Source organism: Anolis sagrei, chromosome 3 (genome assembly GCF_037176765.1).
Source record: "Anolis sagrei isolate rAnoSag1 chromosome 3, rAnoSag1.mat, whole genome shotgun sequence".
Classification (NCBI taxonomy): domain Eukaryota; kingdom Metazoa; phylum Chordata; class Lepidosauria; order Squamata; family Dactyloidae; genus Anolis; species Anolis sagrei.
Window position 1 is genome coordinate 144,964,217 of NC_090023.1, and position 27,279 is coordinate 144,991,495.

A 27,279-nucleotide genomic window follows, 5' to 3' on the forward strand; every position below is an offset into this window, starting at 1 on the left:
ACAGAGGCTGGATGGTCATCTGTCAAGGGTGCTTTGATTGTGCTTTTCCTGCATAGAACCGGGGTTGAACTAGATGGTCCATGTGATTTTTCTCCAACTTTATGATTCTATGAAACAATACTTTAGGAACCTAATTTGATGAAAAAGAAATCTTAACATTTTAAAAAAATAGTAGGAAGGAATGTGAAGGCAACAGGAAGCTTTTTTTGCACTCAGTTCATGGACCTCCTGACATTTAGGGATTACCTTAGCAGTCACCTTAAATCCATGAATCCATGTTTGGAAATGGATGGAAAATACACAATCTGTTACCTGAGCTACTATTGTTGAAGGGGCTTTGGATTTGACCTCAGCCTATGTCAGCCATTCTGCCAGCAGACATGCTATGGAAAACTACTCGTATGTTGGGATATCTGAACTTCCAGCAGCCTAGTGGTGGAACCCTGGCAGCATATCTATAGTTCCAGTGGCACAACTCAATTCCCTGTCATTACAATCACCTCGATATGGTGGATATTCATGTTAGAATCACATTACTGGTCTCTGGTTGTATTTCTTTATGACCACACTTGGCTGTGTTTAATCAAGTCTTGACAGATATTTAATCAATTTCTATTCCTCTTTTCTGTCTATTTTCTGTTCAAGGCAACTCTTAAAATTGAAAGCAATTTATAGCAGTTTTAAACAGTATTATAACCAAGCAAACAATTGAAAGCAGAAATTCATCAACATGAAAGCAGTGCTGGCAATGGGAAAACACTGCTTGTAAGAAAAATGTGGCACAGGACACACTGTACTGGACTGAGCCACCATTTTAGTTGATTACTTTTTAATGTCTTTTTTCCAGGAGTGCTTGTAATTTCCTTTTCCAAGCCACTAGAAGAATCAACTCTAAATTTACAGTTGAATAATTGTGAGATGACCCTCTGGGATGATGTTAATTGCCACCTGAAGCAGAAACCTCAAGGAATAAAAAGAATAGCAATTCTTCTTATTGGCCAGTAATAAAAGCAGATCAGTTCAAGTCAAAGGTTTTATCAGTGAGGCCTTCCTTCTCTCTCTAAAATGTTTTCTCTCCATGTCTCAGCCCCTTCTCTAGCACTGGTGTACTTACTTACTTAGGCGATCACTTGTTGTCCAAGTAGGATAGTCTTCCAGGATCAGTGTACTGGCAGTGGGTCTGTAAGTGGCTGTGGAGCCCTATTCCTGATCTGCATCTTCTCCCGCAGAGAGGGCGTTGGTTTCCAGGTGGAAGGCGGTCCTGGTAGGGGTTGGCTTGATGCGCCTTCCTCTTGGCACATTTCTCTCTTTTGCCCTCCATTCGTGCCTCTTCAACTTCTACGGCACTGTTGGTCACAGCTGACCTCCAGCTGGAGCGCTCAAGGGCCAGGGCTTCCCAGTTCTCCGTGTCTATGCCACAGTTTTTAAGGTTGGCTTTGAGCCCATCTTTAAATCTCTTTTCCTGCCCACCAACATTCCGTTTTCCATTCTTGAGTTCGGAGTAGAGCAACTGCTTTGGGAGATGAGGGTTGGGCACCCAGACAACGTGGGCGGTCCAGCAAAATTGATGGCGGAGGACCATCGCTTCAGTGCTGGTGGTCTTTGCTTCTTCCAGCACGCTGACGTTTTGTCCGCTTGTCTTCCCAAGAGATTTGTAGGATTTTTAGGAGGCAATGCTGATGGAATCATTCTAGGAGTTACATGTGATGTCTGTAGACAGTCCACGTCTTGCAGGTGTATAGCAGGGTTGGGAGGACAATAGCTTTATAAACAATATATAGCACTGGAGTAACCACACCAGCAAGCAATTGATTAAAGGGGAATAGTACTAGTAATGCGTGACAATGGCACATAGGGAGCAATTGTCTTGTGCTTCAAAACATTTTATGCAAGATAAAAGCAGGTTGTTTGAGAATCTACATGAGTATGTAATTGTTTTCCTATTGAAAATCTTGGATATTCTGGCATGGGCAAGGCAAAGGCATGGCAAGGATGGGGTCTTTCTGGCTTCTGGGAGTTCCCCAGCTTACCAACAGCATCTTGGTGCTATCTTTGAGCTACCTTTAAAGTCTAGTAGTTGAACTCTAAAGAATTGTGCTCTGGCTTGTAGCTGGAGAAAGATCTTCCACAGAACTTACATCGTAGTGAAGTGTTGCATTGATGGTTACACTTGGATAGGTGTGCATAGAAGGTATCACAGCCGCCTCCACGCACTTTTTTGTGGTCTTGCCCTTTGCTTCATCACTGGTTGGAAGCTGATTCCTGAAATCTGTTCCAGATTGGAATTCACCTCCTGTGCCAAAAAAAGAGCCCCCAACCTTTCTGTAAAGGTTCCATGCTCCTATTCGCATATGTCATTTAGCATAAAATTATAGAATCAGAGTTGGAAGGAGACACAAGGACCTTGGTCCAACCTTGTCCTGAAGGAATACACAAATTAAATACTTCTGGAAATAATTAAGTTACTGAAACTACATGACTACTGACTACGTGTCTCCATCCAGATTCCTTGATAGACAGGTGTGGTTTTAGAGTTTTGATTTCATAAAACAATCTCTTATCGCTGGTTTTTCTTTTAGGTTATATGTGAGAACAGTTCTGCTTATGCATGCTATTGAAGAAGGAAGGTGACAAATGACTTTAGGAAATTGCTGAGGGCTTTATTTTTGTGTATTTTTTATTAGTATGGTATTATGGGCCTCTGTCTTTTTTCTGGTATTGTGATTTTAAATTTCGAATTACTTCGTAGGTCCCAGGGCTATTTACAGTGGAAAAGTAGAATAGAAAAAAATTAAACAAACAAGAAAAATGCTTAGTTAAACCACTGAAAAAAAGAAAACGTGTGCTAGGGTGGGAAAAAGCAAGAAGATTACTCCCCTCCCCAGGCAATCCAGGATGCTTCTTTTTCCACTTTGTGAAGAATGTGGGCTATGTTGAGAGCAGAATTATATCATCTAAGGCTCCAAAATATAGAAAGAAAGTGAACCTGGGAATTTCTGCTGGTTTTAAACAAGAACCAAGTGCCCTTCTGCACTTTCTGCTATAGCAAAACTCTTTCTCAAGTCTGAAAAGGGTAGGCTTGTTTAGGGGGATCACTGAATAGCACAATGCTATTCTTGGTTTCATCCTAAGACAGCTTTGTTCATGAAGTTTATTTGCTGGCTATAAAAATCAAGCATATCAAAAGTGATGAACTCTGTTGCATTGCTAACTACAGGCCAAATGCTTTATTCATAATACCGCAATATGTTTGTTTAAAGAGTAACTAACATGCTGTTTGTGGCTCTCAAAAATGTCTTAAGCAGAACAAGTTGTTAGTTGACGTGGCTTACATTCTGCAGTACATTCCCCTTGCAGGCAAGTTGACCCAGATTTTTTTTCCTGCTGTAATGGCAGGATGCAGGTAACTAATTTACCAAGGTTTTTCCATACCTTCCTTCAAGGCTGATCACTCATCCTTTAAGATTAACATTTTTATCAAGTAAGTCAACATTTCACTGCCGATCCAGTTGCATTTTTTTCTGCTTGTGAACTATAAGGTTGAGGATTTAGTAATAATAATAATTATTATTATTATTAATAATAATATTAATATTATTTATATAATGCCACCATCTCCCCAAAGGGGACTCAGGGTGGCTAGCATGAGGCCAAGCCCAAGGATACAATACAGAAAAATAAAATACAGAATGCAGACAACAAAAAATTACATCAGAATAAAATACATACAGTATCAAAATAAAATAAATAAAGCAAATTAACACAATATAAAAACAAACAGATTGGGCAGGCCAAATGGACGAGACATTTTTTTAAAAAATAATTTTTATTAGTTAAAAGAAAAAAACTATTTGCAATATCATAAAAAGGGGGAGAAGAAAAAGACAAAACAAGAGAAAAAAATAAGGAAGTATTAAGGGTAAAATTTGAAGGTAAACACTTTAATACCTGTGCACAGTGAATTATACTATAAAAATGATAAAAAGAACAACAAAATAGAAAAAAAAACATACTAGGGGATTTGGGGAGTGGGGGAGGATAGGCAATAGAAAAAGAAAGGGGAAAAGAAAGACTTCCAATCTTCTCCACCATGGCCAACATTTTCTGTTTTTAGTTCTTTATAGTGTTCCTCTCCCTCCTTAACTTCACGTTTGGGTGAAAATTTTCTTCCTTACTTTCACTTTAAGTCTGTTAGTAGTTTTATTTTTTTCTCGTAGCATATAATCTCTTATTAGTGTCCATTCTGTTGTATCTTGAGACCAGCAGAAGATTTGTTCAGTACTTGAGTTAGTTTATCCATATTCATTACATCAATTATGTTCAATATCCACTCCTATTTTGTGGGTATCTCTTTTATTTGCCAGTATCACGCATATGTTATTCTAGCTTTATAATTGAATAGTCTATCTTTATTTTTAACCATTTCTATTGAAAATAGACTTTTAAAAACAAAGGACAATTGGAATAGAAGTTTCTAGAAATTTTTGATACTCATGAAAACCACTTATCTGGAAGAGGTGGTGCTTTCCCGGGATGGAACATTGGGAGAGAACAAGTGAGTGAAAGTGACTGAATACACATTGTTCTCTTCAGTTGTCCATGACCAACCCATTGAGAAGAGGTTGACCTGTGGCTTTTTGCTGCTGGTTGTATCAAAATAACCCTGCACTTTTATTAGCAAAAAATTATTTTAATTGGAGGTGCAGGGTACCTACTGACCTCAATACGATCTGCATGAAAAGCATGTGCTCAGTCCCTAAGCATTGGTTTCCTTCTCAGTCATAAACTTCTTTTACCCACGTACAAGAAATATCTAAACAATAAGAGGTAATATGTTTGCCTTTGATCTATATTAGAAATGAGGGGAAAAAACACAGGAACCTTAAAAGTAATGAAATGTAGATTCTGATTTTGCAAAAACAGCAGGATATAATCTACAAATGGGGGATTAAGGATAAACTGTGTTTCACCGCATAATAGTCACCCCCAAATCTTGGGCCCCCAAATCAGCATGTTGCTTACCTTGCATAGTAGCCGCAGTCTTGATTCATCACCCTGTTGTACTGCTGGTAGACAACAAGTATACTGTGCAGTCAACAGAGGAAGACAGCCTTTCAACTGTAAATAGTCTAGCTAGGCTTCTCTCTCCAGGTGTCTTACTACATTACACAAACAACAGCTTCATCTTCCCACCTCTCTCACCCTGCTTCTGATTTTCCTGATCACATAATGTTGATAGCTACCATCAAGTTGATATCAACTTCAGGTGACCCTATGAATAATAGACCTCCAGTACACCCTATTATCAACTACAGGTAATCCCCAAGTTATAAACAAGGTTCTGTAGGTTTGCTTTTATGTTGAATCTGTATGTAAGTTGGAACTGCCACATTTTAAGTGTAGCTCCAGCCAAAAATATATTAGCTTTGGATAGCACAGAGAAGGATTGTTGAGCTTGAGGTGCTTGTTTTTCTGTCTGTGTCCCTGTTCAGAGGATTTCACCTCATTTTCTGTTCCTGTGAGAATTCGATTTTGAAAAATGTGACTTTTTGTGGAAACAAAGACTAGAGATAAAGCTTTAGTGGAAATACTTTTTCCCCATGAAAACATTTTTAGGAGTGAATTTGCCTTCCTGGGGATTAATTTATCTTCCTGTTGACTCACTCCCACTCTTAACTATGAGTCATTTATAAGTTGGATGTTTGTAACTCGGGGACATTCTGTACACTGTTCAGATATTGCAGACTCACGTCCAAGGCTTTCTTCATTGAGTCTATCCATGTAAGATGCAATCTTATTTTTCTGCTGCTTTTTGTCTTGTTGTGTGCTTTCTGTCTTATGCTTTCAAGTATTTCTGACCTAGGGTGGCTCCAAGGCAACACTATTACAGGGTTTTCTTGACAAGATTTGTTCAAGAGAGATTTGTCATTGTCTTTTTCTGAGGCTAAGAGAGTTTGACTTGCTGAAAGCCATCTAGGTAGGTCCATGGTCCATTATGGATAAAATCCAATCCTGTAGTGTAGTGCCACAACCACTACCAAATATTAATATTTGTCTACAGCTTTGAGCTGTAAGAAGAAGCAGGCAACAAATAAAATTTATTATTAAAATGTATTGTTGTTGTAGTATTTATTTGGACTCATGGAAACCTATTTGATTTTGTTTTTGTAGCCACTGTATATTTGATCTGCTTTTTTCCTTTGTTTCTGCTCAGTAAGGTGAGGATTGGACATTTCCATCGTATTTCTTCAACCTTGATAGAAATGTTCATAAAAAGACATATGCACAATCTCTTGATTGTACAAGTTGTAAAATCTTAAATTAAAACAATTTGGGATTGGTGTGCCCTTTCTCTTTGGAGGTTTTTCTCAAGTAAAATGAGAAAAACGGCATAATTTATTCAATGAGCCTCTCTCTACTTCAAGATAGGAGAGTGATTCACATTTTAAAATCAAATTCTAGGCAGAATGAAAAATGGAGACAGAGGCATTGAGATATGGTGCTACTTTGTATATGAGCAACAGCCAGACCTGGTTTTTATCACCAGCACAGCGACTGCAGGCTTGCAAACTCGCTTTTCTCTAGATGATTTTTTTGTACTGCATATGCTTTTGTTATCGCAAAGCTGGCCTTCCATAATGCCTCATTTAATGGGTCTCCAGATTCTGTTATTTATAGATGTAGGTTTAGTCAGACTGCAGCTGCTGGCATGATCCAAGAAAGAAACTAGCACAATTCAAACCCGCTAAGAGCGCACACCAGTTCCCAATGATCTGGATTTAGCTTTAACTATTATAGAGATCACATTTAAAAGTGCATCTCAAGGGATGAGCTGTTTCACTTGCAGATTGTTGTTGTTCCTGTTTTGTAATTTTTATGCCTTCCTGTGTTCTGCTTCCTGAAGGAAGTCTGATTTATGTGTTCATTACAAATATTATATCTAAAAATTGCTTAGGTAGCCATTCAGCATCCTAGATGAGCATACTCTCTCCCAGCAAATGTTGGCCTTTGCTGGAAGTGAGAGTAAACTCTCTCTCTCTCTCTCTCTCTCTCTCTCTCTCTCTCTATATATATATATATATATATTAGCCATCCCCTGCCACACGTTGCTGTGGCCCAGTCTGGTGATCTCGACAATAAAGTAATGAGAAGGTGTTATTTTCTAATATATATAATTTCTTTATGCTTGTGGATAAACAGTATTTCTTGTTGTTTCTTTGTCAGTGTTGATATGGAGATTGTCTGGTTTGCCTACTCTGGAACATGCAACATTGTCTTTCTTTAGGTTTGCCTTTCAAATCTATGATAGTATATATCTCTCTGTGTGTGAATTACAGTTCACCTACAATCAAAGAGCATTCTGAACTCCAACAATGGAATTGAACCAAACATGGCACACAGAACTCTGATGACCAAGAGAAAACACTAGAAGGGTTTGGTGGGCATTGACCTTGAGTTTGGGAGTTGTAGTTCACCTACATCCAGAGAGCACTGTGGACTCAAACAATGATCGATCTGGACCAAACTTGGCACGAATACTCCATATGTCCAAATATGAACACAGAGTTTGGGGGAAATAGACCTTGACATTTGGGAGTTGTAGTTACTGGGATTTTTAGTTCACCTACAATCAAAGAGCATTCTGAACCCCACAAACGACAGAATTGGGGCAAACTTCCCACACAGAACCCCCATGACCAACAGAAAATACTTAAGCCCATCCAGTCCTACTCCCTTCACCAGGGCAAAAAAACGTAATTAAAGCCCTCCTGACAAAGAGCCATCCAGTCATATATACAGATAGATAAATATGAATCCCAGTAACTACAACTCCCAAATGACAAAATCATTTTTTGAGTGATGGTCACTCCTTGGGCTAGTAGGTGTCTTGTGGCGGCAATTCGTCTAGTGGTTTTTGAGTTATGTTAATTCCACAAACAAACATTACATTTATAGATGGATAGATAGATAGATAGATAGATAGATAGATAGATAGATAGAGATAGAGATATATGTTATACAAATATTTTGGCTTCAGAACTATGGATATTCTGTTTTTGTGTATTCATGAGTTCTGTATCCACAGGTTCCCCTATTTTATTGTGAGACTTTTGGTATTTGCTTGCGGCCCTGCAACCAAATCCCAGTACAAACTGAAGGGCCCACTGTATTGTACTATAACTTGGCATGAAGCATAATTTCATGCACACTGAATAGTTTATGAATAATTGTTTCTGTATGCAAAACCACAAAAGCAATACATTGAAGAAGAAGTGAGTAGCATCATTTACATGATCATCATTGTGTAGTATATATGGTTTCTGTGCTGAATTTTGTGTGCTACTTATTTTAATGCTGGACAGACCTATGTGACCGCAGGACCCTGCAGCCTGTCTGGAAAAGTTTGTATTCACAATGAAACAGCTCTATTCTTTGCCTGACATTTTAAGGTTGCTTCAAAGCTGGGTAATGTGACATTGTTTAACTGAAATATTAAATGACCGCTCCAGTTACATAATTGATGAATCAACTGTCGCAAAGTGTTATCACTCAGAGGCCATGTTCTCATACCTGCGGCAGTGTAGGAATAATGTGGAATATGACAATGGGAGTCCGGCATTAAAAAAAAAGGCCAAATGCCCAGCTCTTTCACTCAGGCCAAGACAAAAGGTTGCTAGGAAACAGGAAGCTTGGAAATGCAGAGAACCATTGTTTAGCTTCTCCGCTCGTGGCAGGAGAGGAAATGATTATCTACCACCATGTTTCTAGGGGACAAATTTTGCTTGGATTACTCATATTTACTCAAATCTAATGCTCACCTTTTTTTGGGGCTAAATTACCTCACCAACATTAGGGTGTGCCGAGCCAAAGCAAAATGGAAAGTTGTTTCAGGAGCAATATAGCACAATGCTATTCCATCTTGGGATTTCTCGTTTGGTGAGGAATCAGTATTCTTTGGCAGAGAAAGCTCAAGACCTTGTAAAACTATATCCCCCATGACTCGATAGCATTGAACCAAGGCAATTAAAGGGGATTTATTATACAGCATAGATGCATTCCAAGGTTTTGTTCTCATTGCTGGAAACACGACATGCGAGTGCTACAATGCAACCTGAGCCCTGCCACATGCACAATGGAGGACCTTCTTGCAGCAACACCAGAGGCACTCCAAGTGTATTGTTGAAGGCTTTCATGGCCGGAATCACTGGGTTGCTGTAGGTTTTTTTCGGGCTATATGGCCATGTTCTAGAGGCATTTTCTCCTGACGTTTTGCCTGCATCTGTGGCAGGCATCCTCAGAGGTATGACCCTTCAGTTTGTACTGGGATTTGGTTGCGGGACCACCAGAATATCCATAGTTCTGAAGACAAAATATTTGTATAACATATCTCTCTCTATCTATCTATCTATCTATCTATCTATCTCTCTATCAATGTAATGTTCATTTGTGGGAATAACATAACTCAAAAACCATTGAACGAATTGCCGCCTCACAACCTCTGAGGATGCTTGCCGAAACGTCAGGAGAAAATGTCTCTAGAACCTGGCCATATAGCTCGAAAAAACCATATAGCTCGAAAAAACCTACAGCAATGCACTCCAAGAGGCCAGCTACTGGTCAAAGGACATTTAATCAACTACCAAGCTTGCAAACTTTGTGTTTTGTTTGTCTGTTTGTTTGTTTAAAAATGCAATGCAACTGTCTGGTCTGCCCCTGACATGATAAATAAATTGCTAGAAACATTGGTGTTCAAACACTTTTGTTTTTAAAGAAAAAATCTAAGCAGGCCAGACAGTAATACATGCATACCTTTTTGCCCAAATTATAAAGAGTGCATTTTTGCCACTGCACTGCACTCCAGCATTTATTTATTTTTTGCATTTCAGAGTTTTGAAAATCGAGATGCACATTAGATTTGATGGTGCATTATATGAGTAAATGTACATTGTAAGATATGATTTTGTTGTTATCATTTCACTGCATAGGGCTTGTCGGTTATTCCAATATTTATTTCCTACACATCGTTGCAAAGTTTGGATTTATCAAGCAATCTACACAAGTTGTATTGGGGAAGAAATTAACTGAATTTGGATATCCATCTACTTTCATGCTTTTGCAGTTGGAGGTGTGTCTTATCATTATTTATTTGTGTCCTACAGTTCATTCCAAAAAGAAGTCAGAAATGGCTTAACAATTACAAAACGCAGTAGCAAAAGAACTCACAAGAACCAGAATGGTGTACTAGTTTGAGCATTGAGCTACAACTCTGGAGAACAAGAAACTCATTGGGTTACCTTAGGTAAGTCAGACTCAGGCCCCTTCTCCACCGCCATACAATCCTGATTATCAAAGCAGATGATCCACATTATCTGCTTTGAACTGGATTATATGAGTCTACACTGCCATATAATCCAGTTTGAAGCAGTTTATCTAGATTGTATATGGAGTGTAGAAGGGTCCTCACAGGAAGGCCAAGTCAAATCCTTCTGAATAAATCTTGCCCAGAAAATCCTGTGGTAGATCCACCTTAGGGCTGCCATAAGCTGGAAATGACTTGAAGGACAAACCGTGACAAATTTTCAGTATTTAAGAAAATATCAGTGGGATAAAACAAGTTAATAACATTGTTATAAGTAGGCTTTGCATTGAATGTCAATTCAGAGCAATACTTTTGATGGACAGGACTCTTTGTTAGGAACTTCTGTTATGTTTGTATCTGAAATTCAGCATCTTGAAAAAGATTTTTGCAAACCGTATTTGCTAACCATAATCTGTGATGTCACTATTAACCAAAGTCATAGCCATTGTTGTATTCACTAAGGAAGTGGCAATTTAGTGATGAGATGAACTGATGCACCAAAATTCTAAGGGCCACAAAAATGAAGCAGGCAGGAGGTCATCTACATAATACATATTTGGCAGCTCAAAACCTGATTTGGGATTTGAAACAACAGTCGATGCAAACTTTAGTTTATTGTGGTAAATGAATTAAGCTGAATAATTTCTTCTAATAATTTTCTAGCTGAAGTGTGCTACTTAATTTATTAGTTGACCAAGATTGGTGCATTAAATAAATCAACAATCCACAGGAACTATTTTTCAAGCCAAAACAAATTCTCCATTGTGAGAAGTGGCCTACAGGTTTTACAGAGAACCATAGCACCACATTCTTCAGCTGCACAACTCTTAAAGGGGTTGATGCAAAAGACTACCAAAAAAAAAAACCAAACCAAAAACACAAACAACAATAAAACAGAGAAAGCAATTTATACATTTTGACAAGAAAATTTGACAAGAAAAAAAATCTGGGAAATACCAAACTTCCCATGGAACAATATCACAGGGTTTTTCCCATTATAACATTCTACCTCACCATGCTCCTTCCCTGGGTTTGCCAGGTTAATAAGGAACAGGGAGACTTGGTGGCCATCTGTTGGGATGCTTTGATTGTGTTTTTCATGTATGGCAGGGGATTGGACTGGATGACCCATATGGTCCCTATCACCTCTATTATTCTATTCTATGAGTGGTAGCCTCAGATAAAATAAGGTGGGAAGAGAAGATCAGAGGTGCAAGTAGCAAGGGAGAAGAACATAACAAAGGTGGAAGGTGAGGCAAAGAAGGGAGGAAAGTGAAGCTGTGGAGTGAGGACTAGTGACTATAAAGTAAGACAAGAGAAGGCAGTCATTAATGTGTTGGATTTATATATTTGGCATATAAATTAATACATACATAATGATAATTGGCATAATATAGAAAATAGATCACCAGATTTGATGAGCTGGAATATGACAAACCTATATACATATCTTAGTAAACTAATGGTAGGGGGGAAATGAACAATTCTAAGATTTGTTTTGCCTAGTCACTTTGTGTTGGTTGTTGCTGTTCTGAGGTGATCTGGGTGTTCAGAAGTCCATAGACAACAAACCTTTTATCCTCACTTTAATTCAGTGTGATGACAAAGATGGCAAAGTCAACTCATTTATATTATGTTATTTTGAGGAGCATAAGGAAATGCCTGCTTTTTCCATAATTTTAGGTGGACCGTTAGCATACCATCTTTCACTTTTCTATGTCTTATAACAGTTTCTTAGCTCATGCACTTATTTCTAAATTATTCCCAAGGTTGTTGCTTCACACACACACATACGCATAGAAGCACACCACAGTACCTCCAGTGCATCTGGGAATTTATTTAACAGGCAACAGTTTTCTTCAAACTTTCAGTATCAATTAATTTTTAACTTTTTAAAAAATTCATTTGCAGCCTCAAGTACGTCCTTCCAGTGTAAGCCAGCTTGTTAAGGCGGCTGTGCAGGTGCTGATAAGACCTAAACTGTGGAGAGGTTGCTCAGCCCAGCGGCTAGGCATTAAGCAAGTTCCTCCGTGGCACCGTTTGTTGTGTTCTCAATCAACAAGAGTTCGGGTTTGCTTAATTCCCCTTTGAATGCCTGGGGAAGGAGAGTGGGTGAAGTTGCTCAGAAGACCCAGTTCGGAGTGGTTAGCTGTTCTGTATGGATTTCCTACAAGTATCTGTTTTGAAAAGATATACTGAAACAGTATTTAGTTTTTGACTTTCTCCCCTTTTCTAGGACATAATGTTCTAAATGTGGATCCAGCATCCAAGGATGGAGAGACCATTTCACCTTTCAAGTTGTTAGCACTATAGCAAATGAGGAAGTCAAAGAGCATCAAGCTGAAGCAAGAGAAAAACTGGAAGAAATACCTACTAGAACAATGGCAACAGGTGAAAGAAGTGATTAAATGTGGTGTATCTCACTTTGGTCACGGTGGATGCACGGGCTTTCAATGTTTCTCTTCTTAACCAGAATGTGATATCGCCTTGAGAATCTCTGACAGTTTTACTCTAGTACCTTCTTCATTTTGGTGCTTAAATGTATTTCATTCTCAAATCCAGGGGAGTTTGTGTTGGTTAGGTGTAGCAAAAACATTAAAAAGTCTTTTGGCATTGTAAAAATGGGCAAAAGGTACAATGGTGTTCGGTTTCATGGACTACAATCCAATAAAGGAGCACTATGGTCCTCAAAAGCTTTTTGCTATTGTGAATTTATCAGTCGTTAAGGGTGCCACAAGATTCTGCCATTCTAAATTCGTTATACTTGCAAACATATCAACATCCTTGGGAATTTGTTTCCATAGGAACCTTTGCCCCTTATTGGATTAGGTTTCTACAGATACTGTGTATTGGATTTTTTGTTTGCTGTCTGTTATACTGCAAGTTTTCCCAGAAATAGTCAGGAATGGATGGCTGAAGTCCAAAGATCACAATGCTGCAAGAATTTTATCAGATTTTTTTCTAGTTTTTAATTTGCTTGCATTGCTTCTTTGTTTATAAGCTTAGAATGTATTTCTTTTCTTACAGCAGCTGATGGCTTGGGAAGCATAGCTATAGACACCACACAACTTAACATGTCAGTCACTGATCCAGCAGCTTGGGCAACTGCTATGAATAACCTGGGGATGGTTCCAGTGGGATTAACGGGACAACAGCTTGTGACGGGTAAGGTTTTGGGGTGAGATTTGTTGCATTGGCTTATGGATTTTTGTAGCGACCTCAGATAAATGGCTGATGTTCATTTTCAGAAGGTACATACGCTGTGTGTGTATGTGTGTGTGTTTAATATTTTTACAGAGCAATTTTTTTTCTAAAGGCATAGGTCCCCTTTATTAATATTGAGTTGGAGACATTAATCTCCTGGTATTAGCAAGCATCTAATCCATAGTGCTTCTTTAAGTTAGTGGAAGCAGCTGGAATTCCTTGGGGAAATGTTTAGTTTTTAAAGCCACTGAATGATGTGCTGAGTTGAATCAGAAAGTGAGATGTAATACAGATACATATGGGGGTGCTTTTTATTACATGTGATTACTTAGTTAGGGAGTAGGGGTGATGCTGTTACAGATAAATCAAAACCACCCTCTGTTCACATCCTCTCTGCTTACACCGTCTGTCCTTAGCCTACACTTTCAAGGAAGAAATTACATCCTTACTCATTAATAACAGATAGCCAAAAAGGAGTAAAATGTTGTTTTATAAAGGTTTTCTTTCAAGATGGTTGAATTACTTTGAAAGAAGCACAGAGTTAATTTATCTTCTAATTTCTATTTGAAATGGAAATATCTAGATTGAAGATATAAATCATCAGCTATTACATTCTCACATGGGAGAATGAATAGTTCATAAAGTTTTCTCCCTGCTGTGGGAAAGTTTCAAAAATACATGTGGATTTTTGTGCATGGGGGTTTCGTGCTAAAAAAGATTTTTCAGAAATAATGCAATTTTCAGAGGGACACATTTTGTGCAAAATGTCTTTTTTTGTGTACACAGGCACGATTTAGAGGCAAGCTCCGCCCATGTGTATTCTCAAATACTGTGTCCAGAAGCAGATATCCATTTTTACATTAAAATCATAGGAGGCTGTTTGAAAAACACATTTCAATGCAGGAGAACCTGTTAAAAACACACGTGAATGTATCGTATAAAATTCTTACATCTCTCTTTGCATAAAGCGGCTTTTTAATTTTTTCCTGCTCCATTTAATAAGAGATGTAACTGAAAGAACATCCAAGTTTTTATACATTTTTCAGTTTGACAGGTGATAATGTTTGAATTGAGTCTATATGAAAATCTCCTTCATTACATTCCATATTTGTCCACAGAACCTAGATATCACTTTTAGCCAACCACAAGGAGGGTGTTTTCATTGAATGGAATCATAATACAATTCAAAATTAAATATAATTGCATCTCCCTTTTTAGACAGAACACACACTTCACAGGGAGAAGCTCCCGCTTTCACAATCTCACCTACTATTTTCAAGTCAGAAGTATGTAAGATATCAAATCTAGAAAAAGACATCTTTCTAGATGTCCAAAGTCAACAGTTATGGACTATGTAGTGGTTCCCATGTCATTAATATTTTGGATACATTTTTGGTGTTACAATGTACCTTCAATGAGCTGTCCAAAGTGCTGAGCATAGACAGCATTCAGCACTTGAGATAGAAAGCCCCTTTAAAATTCAGATTAACTTCTCCAATGATACTGTGAATCTGTTATTTTTATGAAATATTTATTAATAAAAATTGTTAGGGAAAACTACCCTAAATATAGCAGAGTATCCAAAAAACAAACAGGATACAAAAAAGTTGAACGTTCCCTTTTAATAAGAGCTAGCAAAGAGTGAAGTGCCATGTGATGTGGCTGTAAAGAATTAAGAGCTTAGGAGGCAAACATGCAGAGTCCAGTTTTAAAAATCACAAAAGGTTTGTTTACAGTAATATGAAATAACTGCATTTCTAATAGGTACAGAACTGGGTCTGAACTACTCTAACACCCATCTCTTCTAAGGTTTCAAGGGGGGGGGGGATACTAATCACTACATCTCTTCTGACACACAAGGGATCTCAAAGCACACAGCACACTCCAAGATGGAAAAACCGAAGTCAAAGTAAAGGCTTGCAATAGAAAAGTATCCGTTCTACAGAACCAATCAGAATGAGAGCAGAAACACAGAGAGAAGAACAAAATAGATACATCCGTCATACATGAAACATGGAAGAAGGGGACCCCTTAGTCTTTATTAAACTAACTACACTGTTCCTCATTGAGAACTTAAGACTTAGGCAGTGTAGGGTTGAATTCCAAGAATAACATTCTAGTCAGAAGGTTGCTGAGGGTTTTCCAGGCTGTATGGCCGTTCCAGTATCATTCTCTCCTGATGTTTCACCTGCATCTATGGCTGGCATTGCATAGCCAATGAAGCTGCAAGGTGTATCAATGAGGGGATCTGCATAGAGGTAGCCTTGCTTCTGCTGCCTGAAGGCATCCTCTGTTTGGGAGGTGTTAACTTGCACTTGATTGTTTGCTGTCTGGAGTTCCCCTGTTTCTGAGTGGTTCCTTATTTACTGTCTTGTTTCTGGTGGGTTTTTTAAAATATATTGGTAACCAGATTTTGTTCATGTTCATAGTTTCCTCCGTTCTGTTGAAATTGTTCACAAGCTTGTGGATTTCAATGGCTTCTCTATGTAGTCTGACATGATGGTTGTCAGACTGGTCCAGCATTTCTGTGTTCTCAAATAATATGCTGTGTCCAGGTTGGTTCATGAAGTGCTCTGCTATAGCTGACATCTCTGGTAGAATTACCCTGCAGTGTCTTATATGTTCTTTGATTTGTGTTTGGGTGTTTCATTTGGTGGTCCCTATCTAAACTTGTCCACAATTCCATGGTATACAGTAGACTCCTGCATTGGTTAGACTGAGGATCCCTCTTATCCTATGGTATTCAACATAACATTTGTTGAATTTTGTTAGTGGATCTGTAGATTGTTTGTAGGTTGTGTTTCTTCATCAGCTTCCCTATGCAGTCAGTGGTTCCCTTGCTGTAGGGTAAGAACACTTTTTCTCTAGGTGGATCTTTGTCTTTACTCTCATGGTTTATTCTTGATCTTGCAGCTTTTCCGATGTCTGTGGTGGAGTATCTATTGACATGTAAAGCCTGGTTTAGGTGGTTCAGTTCCCTTGGAGGAGGTGGGGTTTGCAGATCCTGTTTGCGTTGTCTACCAGTGCTTTGATTGTGCTTCTTTTTTTACTTGGGTGATGGTTGGAGTTTTTATGTAGGTACATATCAGTGTGTGTAGGTTTTCTGTAAACTGTGTGGCCCAATTGTTGATTCAGTTTGCAGATGACTAGGACATCTAGAAATGGTATTTTCCTTTATTTTCTTTTTCCATGGTAAACTGGATGTTTGGGTGGATGTTGTTTATGTAGTCCAGGAACTTCTTCAAGGCTCCAAATGGTGAAAGTATAATTTACAAATCAGAACCATATAGTGGGCTTTTTAGGTACTGTTTACAGGACTTGTTTCTCAAAGTGTTCGATGTTAAAAAAATTCTTATGCCAGGAGTACGGCTACTCCATCTTTCTGTTTATAGAATTCATTATCCCACTGGACGTAGCTTGCAGTGAGAAAATGTTGAAACAGGGCTGTGATGTCTTCTGGGAAATCCCGACTGACGACTGCAATGGGGTCTATTATAGGGACCTTGGTGAATAGAGACACCACATCTAGGAGTTGTCTGATTTTTTTCTTTGTATTGTTCTGTTTTCATGATTACCACAGCATTCCCCTTGTCTACTGGGAGAACGATGGTTTCTGAATCTGAATTGAGGTCTTTGATGGCTTTTCTAGCCAGAGTTTTCATCTCTGTCATAGAAAATTTATCACCTGCAACAATTACTTGAATTCATAACCCTAGACTCTTTTCATTTTCCCCTTCTATTTTAACTTGTCTCTTACAGTTGCTTATCTTCTTTTTTTTCTCATTCATTAAAAACAGTTTTTCATGGGTTTTTTTAACTTACTAAAAGCAGCTACTCAGAAAAGAGAAAGTAAAGATTTCATTTCTGAAAACTACAACTATAACAGTCATGTTTGGGGACATGGGGTGCTTGGCTATCATTAATTAAACATTTATAGTTATCTCTCAATATTTGGAAATTACGTTATGAGCAAATTTGTATAGATTTTAATGTATGGGCATGTATGGGCATTTCAGGAAGAAGTTCTTGAAATACTTTGCAAGATATTGTCTGTTAAAATTAACACTTTGAATTGGAATGTGTCCTCTGGACCCTGGATTACATCTGCCAAGTCTGGGAATTTATGAATACTTTGACTTTTAGAAACAGTTTGCATGATTTATTTTCCATTGCATTTCACTTCCTGTGATTTTAGTTGTAAGTAAGCTAGATGTTTGCACCTTTTCTTTTTCCTTTTCTTTTTTCGGGGAAAGCAAACAAATTTCAAACAGAGATTTCCATTAAATAAGGCCATGCAGTTTGCTTAACAGAAGCATTGCCTTTCGCATACAAACATTAAAAACATGGCAGCAAAGTGCTTCTCATGCATTTTTACAGTGTTCGAAGTGCTGCCCTGAGAGAGAACTCTAACTTGTCTGAGATCATTCCTCAGTCAATACATTGCAGAGGTGGCTTTGAACTGAGGTTTTATTGAATCCACAAATAGGTAGGTTCCTGCTCTCTCATCTTTGGCAGATGCTGAAGGTTATCAGGAGTACATGCTTTTGCAATGGCTTTAATAGTTTATAAACTATTCATATAAGCAGTTCATATAAAGGGCCATGCAAAGTTTGGATTTTTTTTTGTTATTCCCTCCTGGGAAATACAGTACTTTGTCTGTGCATATGCCTATATGAAAATCTGACTAGGCTAAATGGAGAATCAATTTTATCATTGTTCAGCTAGTCAGATATTCTTTCTGTACTGGACAATTCTTTTTCTTTAATAAAATGCTACAAAACCAGATATTTTATCAGAGCAACTATCAAAGTGTAAATGCGCAGTGATGTTAACAATTATTTCTGTTTCGTGCTTTTTAACTTTTCTCTTCTATTCCAAAATGTATGTTCCCCACCCTGTAGATTTGGCTGATAAATATATATCATCTTAATCTTAGAATAAGATTTATACAAAGCATAGCTGGTTAATTATGCAATTCTTTGAATGGCTTAAAACTGATCCAGTATGTGATTATTGATGATAATTGACTTCCTTATTAATCATTATATGTATATTTAAAATTAAACCAGTAACTGAAATATCACGAGTATTGTCTGATTCTGTATATTAAAAATTTTGGGAAGATTTGTAGGAAATGTGTTAAAACTTTAAAAGTAATAAAGCAAATAAAGTAAAATAAAAAATGAACAAAATGTAAGGTGCCTTGGACCCCATATTGGAAGAACTGTAGGATTCAAACAACATTATTATTATGTTATGTTATTATGTTATTATTATTATTATATTTATTTATTTATACTCTGCTTTTTCTCTCCACAAGGAGACTCAAAGCAGCTTACATTAAAAGCATTTCAGTTCAATTTAAAATCTACACATATATAAACATTAAAACAGCATTAAATATCATTGGTATTAAATTTTTTTAATTAAACTCAATAAATACGTTAGGAAAAGAATTAGATGAAATGATGGCTGAGGCTACTTTACACTCTAATTCTATGAACAGTAAAATAAGGTGTAAATGAAGCTGAATCGACACTGTGCTGTCGAGTGCTGGGCCTATAGCAATTGGCTTTTGAACAGGACGTGCTCTTTGTGACCAGTGGGAAACAGGGGTGCTTCGGCTGAGAGGCCCTATGGGTTTTCCTATACAATGTCTTTAGAAGTTTAAAGGTTTAACAAAGTTCTTTATTATTGCTTAGGTCTTCAACAAACAATCTACAATGGACAGGCAACTTGCTTAGGGAACTATTTCTTTCCTTTATGAGGAAAACCCTTTTTAACCCCTCCCTGGGCAATCTGCTTTCTAGACTTCGCTGGTGTGGGCTCTACTCCCGACTCCAAAATGCTTCTTGGGTACCCGAATAGCCCTACAAGCCAAGGCTCTGAAGGATTTCCAGCTGGAGTCCTTAGGATTTTTCCCATGCAAGTTGTAGGTCTGTTTCTCTAACCCCAACGAGGGTTGTGCTGTAAAGCTATTTCTCTTAAAAGCCTTTCTTTAGAGACTGTTCTTAAAGCTGTGAGGCTGTAAATTCCCCAGCCAGAGCTTTTGGGACTGTTATCCCCCGGACTTAGTAAGAAACGAAGCTTCTCTACAGGTAGAAATCTTTCACGTCCTGTAGCTGAGCTTCCAACTGTAAGACTGAACTAAAATGGTTCCCTTTCCCTTCTGAACCTGGAAAAAGGGGCAGAATTAAAACTTAATGATGATAGACAGGTGGCTAGCCCCATGACTGCAGCCTAGCAGGAACCATCCAACTGCAAAATGCATGGCCAGAACAAGCACATGCAAATGCTCAAAGAACGAAAGGGAGTTTGGAGTTCCTGATACAGCCGTACCAGCACAGACACTATAGAATTAATGCAGTTTGACATCATTTTAAATGTCATGGGGATAATGCTTGGGGTCCTGGGATTTATTGTTTGTCGAGGACCAACACTTTTTGGCAGAGAAGGTTAAACCACTTGCAAAATTACAATAGCAAGCATTCCATAGCATTGAGCCATGGTAGTTAAAGTGGTGTCAAACTGCATTAATTCTAATACTACCTGTGAAAGGAGGAGAGGTGAATCAGCTGTGCCTGGTACCAGGTGAAGTTGGGAAAAGAAGGGTTTACAGATCCTGTGCTAGACACAGAGAAATCTGATTGACCCTTAGGCCAATATGGGAATCTTAGCCCAGTGAGATTTTCATATAGGCATATGCACAGAAAAAAATCTGTTACCAAAGAAAAATCTTGGAAGATTCCTTAGACGTGTCATTGAGCTCTGTCAATACCCTAAATGTGCCCAGCATTCACTGTAGAAAAGGCCACAAGAACAGCTCAAATCTGTCTTTTATTCCACCCAAAATTATTAAAATAAACCAAAGCCTGGATGTAATGGAACCAGCCTGGGGGGAAAACTGTCCTAGTGAAAACTGTTGAACTGCTGTAAAAACCCTAGTTTATTACCCACATAGCTTTGGTATCCACTGTTTGACTATAACTGCAATATATTTGTTTTCGTAGGTAAATGTCTTACATGATTGTAACAAATGCAGCACATGTGTTTTATGACCCCCCCCCCCCAAACAACCATCAGATCCTTTTGACACTAATTATGTTGCTTTTCTTTCCTGTGCTTCCATTTCTTATTTGAGTAGTCACTCGAGTTCTTGTTTTGCCTTTGATTCATTTGTATACATTATGCTGGAAACAAAGGAAACCCTCAAACACATTTTTTACTTCACTTGTAATCCATTTACAGTTGGGAAATGAACATCCTTTGTTTGCATATTCTAGGAGTGCAGATCCACTGTAAAGGGCTGATGAGAAGACCATTTCATGGAGTTATATATTTATTGGAGTCTGAGTAAAACCAGAAAACAGATCTCAGTTTGTATTATTCCCATTCCAGAAAAGATTATTCTAGGAAGTGTTAGCTGTTCTAACTGTCTATCTATCTAGTAAAAGAGCAGGCTTAAATTATACTGCAGGCCACATGGAACTGCTGCTCTGGACCAGAGTGAAGGGCGGGGGGGGGGGGGGGGGCAGTTCCACCTTGTCTCCTGTGCTATACTAATAATATAATATAATAATATAATATAATATAATATAATATATTGTGTATACATATAATATTTGTAATATTATAATGTAATGAATATAATACTAATAATAATAATATGAGATGATAATTATATATTTTATATTACATGTAATATTACTGATCATATTACAATATAATGGTGTAGTACAATATAGTAATAGATAATGCTGATATTGTACTATGCGAATAGTATAATGTATTGTATGTATATATATATCTTGTAAGCCGCTCTGATTTCCCTTTGGGGTGAGAAGGGCGGCATATAAATGTTGTAAACAAATGAATAATAAATAAGCTCTGAATAGGAATGAACAGAATATTTGAAAAATGATTTTTAAAAATGTTTCTTGAATATCTGGAAACCATGAGGAGGATGCGGGACTGTTGAGACTCTTCAGAGTTTTGGTTTAATTCTGTGCAAAACCTGCAGAATTTCCCCCTGTATAGTAATGTCTCTCCAAATGACTTTTCTCCTGGAGAAATAGTATTTTCCCACAGAAAAATCTGCATCATGTGCAGAAATACTACATGTGAATTTTGTGCAGAGTAAGTCCTGAAATGATCATCTTAGTCAGTGCTTCCTTTGAGAATAAATAAGTGAGGAAATGAATTCTTAGCTCTTCCTTGGTAGCAGCTGGGACCCACTCTATTGATGCCTCAAGGCTCGGCCATGCCAGTTGAGAACTTGCTTTTCTTGTTTATCACTTAACACTGTCTTGCAAAAACAGCTCCAGCTTCAAGCAAAAATATTAAAGTTAAAATCAGCTACCTTAAGTCAGTTGCTTTATTAGGACATTACTACACCCATTTCAGGAGCAGGGTATCTAATTTCTCTGGAGTGCTTGGACGCTGTACTTTCCCCATCCTGGCCTAAATTGCCCCTCTCCATGATAGCTGGAATATCTCTTACTTAAATCCCAAACTTCTTGTGTTAGGAACTCATTGTATACTTCTGTCTAGAATAGTCATTTTTAAATCTCTCAACTTGACACACTTTGAGACCACAAAGATTATGGCACATTGTGCTAATACATTGAGTCTGTTTAATGAGGTGCAAAAGAACAGAACCAAACAAGTATTCCTGTATCAGAGGAGAAACTGGATGCATCTGTGAACATCAGAGATTTGTCCTTCGTTGTATCCTTCTGAAGGCCTTTGTTGTATCCTGGTCTACATGTTGTATTACCTGAGGTGAGGAAGGAATCTGTCCCCAAGGCTGCCCTGGGGATTTCCTTTCACTTATGGTACCCTGTGACTTGGGTGGGAGTGCCATGGGTTTACCTTTCAATAAGTCACCACCCAGGAAGGAAACGAAGTACTTTGTTGGATTGCATGTGGGGATCAAGTTTTTCATCCAATGGAAGGCTGAGGAGGTAATCTAGTGTACACATCTTGGCCTTAGCTGGACTCTCTTGACCCTTTCAGATCCAATTAATGTAATCAGGATGTACATCAAATACAATGACAGTTATTTAATTTAGCTTTTTGTGTTTGGTCCCATTATTATATGGTTGGACGTTAATTGTATCATGTGCCTACTGACATTTATTCCAAAAGTGTACACCAAAGTTTTGAATTCTCCCCCAACTGTTTGTCACATGAAAGCCTACTTTAGGACACCACTGTAAGTCAATTATCAAAACTCTTCAGATAATTTTGGAGTAGATTAAAAAGATGGAGAAGATTCAGACCTGTTTCTGAAGTGACCAGTAAGTTCACACACTGCACTGAGAGCAAGAAGGTGGGCAACTTTACTACAATCCAAAGAAGCACATGATGGGGCCACCCAAGCCTTAAATAACCTATCAGCTCATCCCCATCATGTGCTGCATTCTGCTGCCTGGCACTATAGGCAAGACCACTTGACCTCTTACCATAGTGGTATCAAAAGCATACTCTCTGTTGCAGTGCTGATCCAGGTATGTAATTTTGTTATTTTGTAGCCCAGTTTCACTGTGGAATTGCCTAAGGACTCTAAGGACTTCATCATACATGTCTTTTGATCCAGTTGATCCACGGAGCCCCACTCCGCCCATCACACAAAACATGCTCACTTCCAGTAGGCCTCTGTAGATCAACTGTGCCACAAGCTTCCTATGACACTGTGCCCAGAGCATGGAAAGCTTGGGAACAGCAGGGCCAACATGGGAGGAAGCCATGTGTTGACACTTCCCCATGTGTGATGGTAAAGCTATACTGCAGGCGAGGCAGGGTGCTGGGATTGTCCTGTTGTCCCACCGGTTCACCACAGAGGTTGGTGAATTGCCTCACATGACCTCCTCAATGTGATGGAGTTGTAAGACGGATACCGTTGGGACTTGGACATCAAGGCTAACTCTACCAATAGGAAGGATTAAATGCCTTAAGGGACACATTGTGTGGTACAAAGGAATAGTCCAGTGTTGAAGTAAGATTAAATTTTCAGTTCAGTCTGCTTCTGTACATGGAATAGAATGAGGCATGGAAAACTTATTCAGACAACAGAATGCATTTGGATGGCTCTGTTGGTGATTGATTTGCTTTCAAGTTTCTCAGTAAGATTTTAGAACTTAATGTCTTGTCAAATTTTTAACACTTTGCAGATGAATTTAATTTTGCTGTCATGTTTCCCCGTGTTTCTAATGCGCAGCTTGAGAGTAAGGTAAAACATATCCTTTTTTGCTTTAGTTGAAATTGAGCTGCCATTGTAAATTGAGTAGATTTTGTAATTATGATATTATTTGTAACACTTTTCTGATTCGTTGTCTTGCTGACTAGAAAACAGTTTCAGTTTTACATACTGAAATCGATGAAGTGTAATAATGGATCTCCAAACTGAATTGACAAGCAATGTTTTAGGGGAAAACATTTTTCACTAGAAGTGATAGACTATGCATTTTTAAAGTGTTTCAGGTGATGAGACACTTCTGCTTCTACTCCTCTTTATTCCCCCACTCTTCATAAACACTTTCTTCATCCTTGCTTTCTTTTTTCATAACAGTGCTTGGAAAATATTTGTGCATCATCTTAGTTTTATATTCAGAGAGATGACTGTGTCAGTCTGCTTTAGCATACAAAGTTATTAAGGAATCTTATAGCACTTTTTACACAAATTGGTAGAAAGGTGAGGTGCAAAAAATATCCTCGTGTATTTAATGAAGTGAGAAGAAATCCTCCAAACTTATGCTAGAAATGTCTTTATAGTAGGATTTCATCACACAGACAAATTTACTTTTCATACAACACTTTCACCACAGTTTGGGATGGAACCCACCAGATCCCATCAAAAGATGTAGAGCTACTTCCAGTAAGGCTCTGTCCCTGAACTGTCATGAAAGTGTCGTATGAGAGAACAAAGAGAACACAGGGGTTTACTTTTGCCTTTTCCCTGAGACTGAGAGAATGTGGTTTGCCAAAAAAAAAATACCCAACGTATTTCCTTGGCTTAATTCGCACACTGTTTTCCAAAGTCCAAATATGTTATCACATGCATTTCATAAAATGTGTTCTCCCATGATTAATGCATCTTGGCTGAGATGGGAACATGCCTGCCTAGTCCCACGTCCTATTACACAGTTGCTTTTTGAATGTGTCTTGAGTCAATTGAATTTACTGCACATGAAGGATCACACTCTTTAAATACCCCAAGGACTGTCATAGAGGGGAGAGGAAAGGGCTGTCTCTGATGTCCAGGATGGTAGGGCTAGGTCTACTAATTCAAAATTACAGGAAAGTAGACTTGGATTGAACATTAGAAGGGATTCCTTGGTGGTAAAATTGGTTCAGCACTGGAATCAATTGTATAAAGTCATGGTGGGATGGTCTTATTTGGACATCTTCAAAAAGAGACTGGGAAGATATCTTCTGGGGATACTTATTTATTTATTTACTACACTTTTATCCCGCCCTTTTCAGCCCGAAGGCAACTCAGGGCGGCGTACAGACTAGCAACAATTAGATGCCGAACACACATAAATACATCGTTTAAAAGAGGTTAAATCACATAATAAAATTCATATAAAACAATTTAAAACTATAAAAATCAATGACTTCTGGATTTAAATCCATGTCCATTTGTTTTAACTGAAGATCTTGTGCTGATCAGGGGATTAATTAGACTTGTTGGACCAAGTTTAATTTATATACAGTGTACAACTTTCCCCCTTTATCAACATGGTGGCAACATGGCAAACTCCTTTTTTGCCCCTTATCATTGTAGGAGGCAAGAACCTCAATTGCTGGAAACAGGGCCTTTTTAGTGGTGGCCTAGAGGCTACTGGATGAACTGAGCACCGAATCAAGATTGCCTTTGATTGTCCTCTAGTCAGCTTTTGGCCTGCCTTAAGAAATATGAGATGAGCTGTTTGGGCACGTTGTGTCTATAAAAGATGTTTTATATAATTCTTGTGTGCTTTTATCATGTTGTTTTTCCCTTTACAGTAATGTTTTCTTTAAATGTATTTATTATTTATTCCAAACATCTCTGTGCATTCAAACACTTGTTATTCATGCTAAGCCACTTAGAGGTAGCGAGAAAGCAGTCTTTAATTTTTAAAATACAGATAAAATCAACCTGGACCACCTTATGCAACAAAACAAACATGACAGCATTTTAGTCCATAAAAAATAAAGGGCCTTTTTTCTCTTTAAAAAGAAATTTTATGTCAAATAAAGGCTATTTGACATCATTTGAACTCTGCCCTTTTAAAGCTGACACAGGCAATCTGAGATTTACTCCACTCTCCTCTCCCCAGTGCCATTTCCCGTCTTCCCGTCTGTTGAGTAATATGCCAGGAGTATAATACTCAGTTTCTCAGCAAAATTGTACTTAAATCAGAAGTAAAGTTCTGCAGAAAACAAGACATGTGTTCCCTTCATGCCATGTTTCCCAATAGAATCAATGGGATTGCGGCAGTGGAGACAGTGGCAGCCATTGAATGGAGAACGATAAGACCCTCAACCCGCAGGAAATTGCCCACATCTTTATCTCCAGATCCAAAAGGCTTTTTAATTGCTCATAAAATCCCCATGCTACTGAAATCATGTCAAAATGAATTTCATATAAAAGCCTTGGAATGATAAGAAAGACTAATAATACCTTGAATCGCTTTTAGGTCATTAAATTATATATACATTGTTGTGCTGACAAATGAGAGATATGAAGGTAGCCAAAAAACAGAGAAAAGACTCGGATTCTAGCCATAAATTCTTCAAAGATCACAGATTGTATGAAAACTAAAGCGCCACTTTAAATTAAAATATAACTAAAATGCAAGCAACCAAAACAAAAAGAGTTTGGATTTAACACTAATTGAAAAAGAGCTAAACTTATTTTAAAACCAGCATCTCTGCTGTGTTCTCTAAAATATGCTGCTTGGTTATAAAGCCAAAGATTTCCTGCCTGTGAAGAATGAATAATGAAATCATTCTTTGTAAGAAAGTCTAAAGTGCTGCATTTTAAAGAAGCGATTTCTTTCTCTGTATGATTTACTTTTAAATCCCATTGAAGATTCTAAAACATACTGTGAGTGAGTCATTTCTCTCCTTTATAGATGTTTATCAATTTTTCTATGTTCACAAAGAAAAAAAAAGATTTTTTCTCTCTGAGTATAATAGTTGGTATGCAGAGCTTGGAAACATTTCTTTAAAAAGCAATAGACTACTTGTTTTTTCATTTTATCAGAGTAACATATTTTCAATCATTAGTAGTCAGTACTGAAAAATGTTACTAAGGCTTTAGTATAATTAATATTTTCATATTCATTTTTGAATATTTTCTTCAACAACCCCTGGATCCCTTACCATAACAAAATCTACGAGGGGCAGTGAAAACTACTGTGTTTGTTCCTTCTCCAACAGCAATGTAATATGGGATATCTAGGAAACACGGACAGGGCATTTTTTTGTGTGTGTTGGGAGCGACTTGAGAAACTGCAAGCTGTTTCTGGTGTGAGAGAATTGACTGTCTGCAAGGATGTTGCCCAGGGGATGCCTGGATGTTTTACCATCCTGTGGTAGGCTTCTTTCATGTCCCTGCATGGGAAGCTGGAGCTGATGGATGGGAGCTCACCCTGCTCCCCGGATTCAACCTGCCAACCTTTCGGTCAGCAGTCCTGCCGGCACAAGGGTTTAACCCATTGTACTAC

The 27,279-nt window shown here is 38.0% G+C and overlaps 1 protein-coding gene across 5 annotated transcripts in view; it reads left to right on the forward strand.

Annotated features, from left to right (window-relative positions):
* The window catches only part of ENOX1 (ecto-NOX disulfide-thiol exchanger 1), a 527,672-nt gene that overhangs the window by 336,915 nt on the left and 163,478 nt on the right, over positions 1-27,279 (forward strand). For 4 of the 5 annotated variants that reach the window (XM_067466943.1, XM_067466940.1, XM_067466941.1 and 1 more), the window contains 2 exons: positions 12,597-12,751; positions 13,388-13,525. In XM_067466943.1, coding sequence (XP_067323044.1) covers positions 12,742-12,751; positions 13,388-13,525 — 148 coding nt within the window. In that variant the 5' untranslated portion in view covers positions 12,597-12,741. The remainder of the gene's footprint in view (positions 1-12,596; positions 12,752-13,387; positions 13,526-27,279) is intronic. The other variant, XM_067466942.1, reaches the window with a different exon arrangement.